Here is a 6,134-nt window from a genome sequence, read left to right as displayed (position 1 = left end):
ACTGTCAAGTGACAATGACGGTGTTAATGATATGAATGTACTTCATCTATACAGCCTGAAAAAAGGTCATCAAGCAACAGATGAAAAGTCAGGTGAATCTAACCATGACGAATGGTGGGAATCTGTACAGGTATGTGAAAAGAATGTGTACTGCCAACTAGATACAGGAGCACAGACAAGTGTAATGAATGCTAATCAGCTTAGGGAAATAGCACCGAAAGCAAGGTTGTTGTCCTATACACAACACCAAAGTGTTGCTAGAGGATGTGTTGTCCTACCAGTGAAGTACAACAATCGAGAATGCAATGTGAAATTCTATATTATCGATGGTAATCAGAAACCAATTCTATTAGCAGAAGCATGCCAATTACTAAATTTGGTACAACGAGCACATAGACTTGATTCTGATCTTGCTGAGATATTGCAAAAATATCCAGACTTGGGAGAAACCAACCGGACAGATGCCAGGAACATATTCCATCAAAATAGATCCAACGGTAAAACCATTAGTCCATGGTCCTAGAAGACAGCCAGCAGCACTCCTGCCACTAATCAAAGATAAGCTTCGTGAGATGGAGGTTGAAGGTCATCTGATGAAGTTACCCAAACAACGGACTGGGTCAACTCGATGGTTGTGTCATGTCGTGGAAACAAAATCCAGATCTGCCTGGATCCCACTGACCTAAACAAAGCTGTAAAACGAGAACATTACCCAATTCCGACAGTTGAGGAGATAGTAGCCAAAATGCCAGACTGAAAGGTTTTCAGTGTGCTAGATGCTAACAATGGCTATTTACAGATGACACTTGACTATGAATCAAGTCTGCTGACCACAATGAATACTCCGATTGGTCGTTTTCGATGGTTAAAGTTACCATTTGGAATCAAATCTGCACCAGAGCTTTATCAAAGAGCTATGGATGAAATGCTTGACGGCACTGAACATGCATATGCAGTAATGGATGACATTCTGATAGCAGGACGTGATGTTCCTCATCATAATGATGTTCTAAGAAGAGTCCTTGAGAAGAGTGCAAGTTATAACTTGAAACTGAACTTTAACAAGGTCAAGGTCCGTAAGAGTGAAGTACCCTATGTGGGTCACATTGTCTTGATGAAACGCCACCGGAAGACGACACGGAGCTAAAGGTGAACATGCTACAAAGGTTGTCGATGTCACAATCCAGATATGTTGAATTCCAACAAAAAACTGCAAATGAACTCCATGAGCTGTATGCATTAATCCAGTCAGGATAGCCAGACACTAAACAACAGGTACCACATGCTGTTAGACAATTTTGGGATGCACGAGATGAATTAGCAGTGCTTGATGGTGTGATATACAAAGGGATGCGAACAGGTATGTTAAACCTGATTCATGAAACACATATGGGGATTGTGAAAACAAAACAAAGAGCTAGAGAAATCTTATACTGGCCAAGCATGACTGCTCAGATAGAAGAAAAAGTGTCAGATTGTGCAATTTGTCATGACTATGTTGCAGCACAACAGAAAGAACCATTAATTCCGAGCCAAGCGCCAGACTTACCTTGGGTTGAAGTGGCATCGGACATCTTTACGTTCAGTGGAGACAACAACATTCTTTCCATTGACTATTACTCCAAGTACATTGAAGTCACACAACTCAAAGATATGTCCGCACATGAAACTACTGAATGCCTTGAAGAACATTTCAGTCGTCAGGAAATTCCTGAGAAGCTGATCACATATTGTGGTTCACAGTATGCCAGTGCCAAATTCCAAACATTTGCAAAAAACTATGACTTCAAACATGTTTTGGTTAGTGCAAAACACCCTTGTGTAAATGGAGAAGCTGAAGCAGCAGTGAAAATTGTTAAGTCACTGTGGAGAAAGAATGAAGACAGGCATAAATCTCTTCTTACCTACAGAACAACTCCACTTCCAACCATGAACTTATCGCCATCACAGATGTGTATGGCCCGAAGGCTAAGAACAAACTTGCCAATGTCTTGTAACCTGTTACAACCAGAAGTAAACAATCAAAACGAAGTAAAAAGAAGATTACAATTTAACAAAAACAAGCAGAAGTGTAATTATGACAGGAAACCCGGACCTGGATCTCGTGAGTGGAAACCAGCAGTTGTAGTTCGACATCACACAACTTGGCGATCATATGTTGTGGACACAGGGACACTCAAATGTAACAGTTGCATTGCGTTTGGAATCAGAGGTATCCAACAAAACAAGTGTGTTACGCAAACAATCCTACAGAACAGAGATTACATGCAAACCTTTGTCTCCAGAACTCAGCAGTAAACGACATGTTGATTCTAAAATGTCACCTGAAAGATCTTCATCTATCCGTCGACAAGTAGTGTCTGCAAAACCCTCCTCTGCAGATTGTGAACAGCCCTATATCATCAGAAGCGGCAGAACTGTTAAGGGGCAGTTTCACAGGAAAGGTTGCATAAAGAGTCTCACTGGGACCCAAAAATGAACTATGCAGCATTCTATAAAAAACAATATTTTAAAAAAGCAATATGACTAGTGAAATGTTTTATAAAAAATTGGACCTACAGCTGTTACGGTTTATAAAATAATCAGTGATATGATTACATGCACAGCATAAAAATATGAGGACACATAGGTACAGCATAATCATAAGCTTTTATGTGATACATTTCTAAAGATAAACTGAGGTGTTTTTTTAAATAGGAAACTGTTAAGAGTAACTATGTTTTCATTAATAAGGCCAAGGATTTTAAGTTTTCTCATGATTTTTGGTAATATTTTAGCAATATTCTTCTATTTAAAAATGATTTATGTTAAACAGAAACTATTAAATACTAATCTTCAAACAGAATGTCTATAACTGAATTAGAAAAGAAATTTCAATATGTTTTTTAGAATACTAGTTAAAAATAATGTTGATTGAATTAGTATTAACAGTAATAGAAGCTTTCAAACAATGCAGTGTGAAAATGACAATTTCGTTTAGGAGGGGACATTTTTTTTAACATTTAGATTTCAGTTAAATAAACTGAGACTGCTCTTAATCTTTTAAAAAATTTTAATTCATAATTGTATTAGGAAATAATATTTGATATGAATCTGCATGTAATGGTGTAATTAAATAATTAACATTGAAAGATTACCTGTCATTCATGTGCACACCACCGTGGTGCAGGGGTGTAACATTCTCTTTGAGAATGGCCAATACAGCACAAAATTGAAGTTTTGAGTAAAATTCAGTATCCGTAAAATTCTGTGATATTTGTGTTTTTGCACAGTTCTTTACACTGTTTTTGTTTAAGTCTTGAATTTTTATATTGATGTTGATCATCACTTTATTTATTTGCATTACCATAGTTTGACACCCAGTAGCCGATGTATTTTTCGTGCTGGGGTGTCGTTAAACATTCATTCATTCATTCATTCATTCATATGCATACTGCTGCATACAAGACACGCAATTTACTTAGCTTGTAATGTCCTTATTTGCCAGATTTATTTTGTAATATTTGGATTTTACGTCCTGCAACTGTGGCAGAATAAAAGGCTCATGTCCTTCAACCGTTAAAGGCCCAAGAAAGATGAAACAACTTTCTAAGTACTCCACTCCGACAGTCTGGGAGGACCTTGTCCGTGGCCATTTAAATGTTGATGTCACTTTACACTCATGAAGGAATTTCATACAAATATGATCACCTTCAAGCACTTTACACTTGCATTGCCAGAGCTTCTAGATTATGGTAATCCCACTCCCATGGCTAGTGATATTCAATGTTGGGCTAGTAAATAACTACTATTGCCATGCCCGACGGCTAGTGAATTATTTCTGGTCAAATGTTACAGTTAAGTCTATTTTGTAAATATGAATATCCTGCCCCCATCTCCCAATGTTAGTGTTTTTGAGCTCTATCTCCCTCTTTAGGTGACATATCCAATTATTACTATTATTTAGTAAAATTATATTAACTTAAAGTAAAGTAGGGCTAGTGAATTTTTAATTGTGGCTAGTACATTTTTAAAAATCACTGATCCCATGGCTAGTGGATTTTATAAAAATTCTAGAAGCCCTGATTGTGTATTGGTTATTCATCCATTGTAATAACCTTCGTCATAGTAAACAGTATTCTTAAAAACATCAGATTCTGTAATAATATGAACTGACCTGCATTAAAGAGACATTCCTGAGTTTGCTGCATTGTAAGATGTTTCCGACTAATAAAGTATTTCTACGATTAAACTTACATATTAAATATATTTTCTGGTTTACAATATCAGTGTCTGTATATTCAGTGTGTTTCTGGTCGTCTTAATATTTGTAAGAAGCCCAAACTGGATTTTGTCTTCAAATAATTTCGTACGTACGAAAATATTATATTTTAGGAAATAAAATTAAATTTAACCTAGTACAAATATTAGAAAGATCAAAACACGTTTAATATGCAGCCACTAATATTTTGTGCAGAAAAATATATTTGATATGTAATTACTATCGTTAAAAAGTCTGTTAGTCGATAACATCTTAAAAGTTGTAGCAAACTCAGGAATGTCCCTTTAAGCAGCTACCTGTATTAAACAACCACCTGTTTTAAAAGGCCAAGTTGATACATGCCGTCCTTATGGTGAATGTTTAACACAGTTTGACTGTATTTATACGCATGGCAGAATAAAGAACCAAAATTGATCACTGCACAACTTCCCAAGTGTGACAGAATAATAACAAAGCTGACATCTCTCAGTTCAATCCACTAACACCTGCAGATTGTCAAAAAATGTCTCAGACTTCCATACAAGTCACTGTACATAGCAACACCCAGACCTGTCAATATCACATCTGCCTCAGCTTTAAAGTTGTAAAATGTTCCTTTCCGGAACTTGAACAGTGTGACATAAAAATTACCACTGCATCAGTGAATTAATAGTTACTTTTAAATGAATTTAAAATACATATATAAGCATGTTGGGATTTTGGTGGGTTTTTTTAATTATCTCAATAATGCATCATATCTCACACCCTTTTACAAAAAATCTATCAAACAAACTTTCATTATATATTATGAAATTGGTATAGAATTGTATTTTGTATCCATTCAAGTAATATATTGATAATGTAATGAAAGCACTTGCAAAAAGATGTTTAAATATACATGGGTTAAATTGTGTTTAGGGGGGGGGAGGGGGACATTTTGTTTAACATGCAAAATCTTGTGTATTTACAGAACTACAATTTCACACAAAACACAATAATTATACCAATTAGTTTTTGTAGGCTATTATGCATGTACTATATGATTAAAGTTTTGTAACCTGCACTGTATATATTATTATTTGACCCATATTTAGGAGGATACATTTTTTTAACGGAAATATTTAGGCTCTATGTTACAATAAATATCTCAAAGTAAATAACAAAAGTTACATCTCGATTTTTGCTGGTCACAAACACTGTATGTGTCCTATTGGGATTATAGTATACAAATATAAGTGTTGTAAAAATGTTATTTGAATTATTTATAGGTCAACTTGTTTATAAACAGGAAATCATTCAAAAATGCGTTTTAACGGAAAACAGGGTGTAGTGTCTCTTTAAAATACTGTAAATTTTATAACCACAACATCCAGTTTTTGATATGGTGGTAAACATTTTTTTTACCAGTAGTCTAGTATTCAAATACTATAAAATAAAAGTTATCTATTTTCACATTAACATTGTTATTAAAATAGGGAGTGATGGAATAACTGCAAAAATGCAAATGAGACTCGTAAATGTTGTATTTTGATATAAAAATATTCACTACTTGATGCAAAATCACGTTATTCCCAATAAACTTTTGGTGTGTAGGTTGCTATACCATTCACAACAAGACCCTATAAAGTTTCAGTAGAATAGAGCTTTAAAGATTGTAAAGTTATGAAAATGTTTTTTTATTCCCAATTCAACGAGCAGGAAAACTTTCCCGTGAAACTGCCCTAAGATACCAGAAAATAAGCCTTTTAGTGATTCTTCTTAATGGCATAAATGTGTGAAGAAAGAAGGAAGATACGACAGTTCAATTAGTTCATTTTATAGTTGTCATATTTAGTTTATTTTAGGGTTTGTCTAGGTTAAACCATTTATCATGAAAATACCTGGCCTTGAACAT

General features: G+C 34.9%; 1 protein-coding gene across 1 annotated transcript; it reads left to right on the top strand.

Annotated features, from left to right (window-relative positions):
* The first annotated feature begins 1,443 nt into the window (after positions 1-1,443).
* On the top strand, positions 1,444-2,298 carry LOC121367029. Its single transcript, XM_041491224.1, has one exon. The coding sequence runs from the start codon at positions 1,444-1,446 to the stop codon at positions 2,296-2,298; it is 855 nt and encodes a 284-aa protein (XP_041347158.1).
* The last annotated feature ends 3,836 nt before the right edge of the window (positions 2,299-6,134 follow it).

This window comes from Gigantopelta aegis, unplaced genomic scaffold, assembly GCF_016097555.1.
Source record: "Gigantopelta aegis isolate Gae_Host unplaced genomic scaffold, Gae_host_genome ctg8474_pilon_pilon, whole genome shotgun sequence".
Classification (NCBI taxonomy): domain Eukaryota; kingdom Metazoa; phylum Mollusca; class Gastropoda; order Neomphalida; family Peltospiridae; genus Gigantopelta; species Gigantopelta aegis.
Note: the sequence above shows the minus strand (reverse complement) of the source record. Positions and strands in the feature narration are given on the sequence as shown.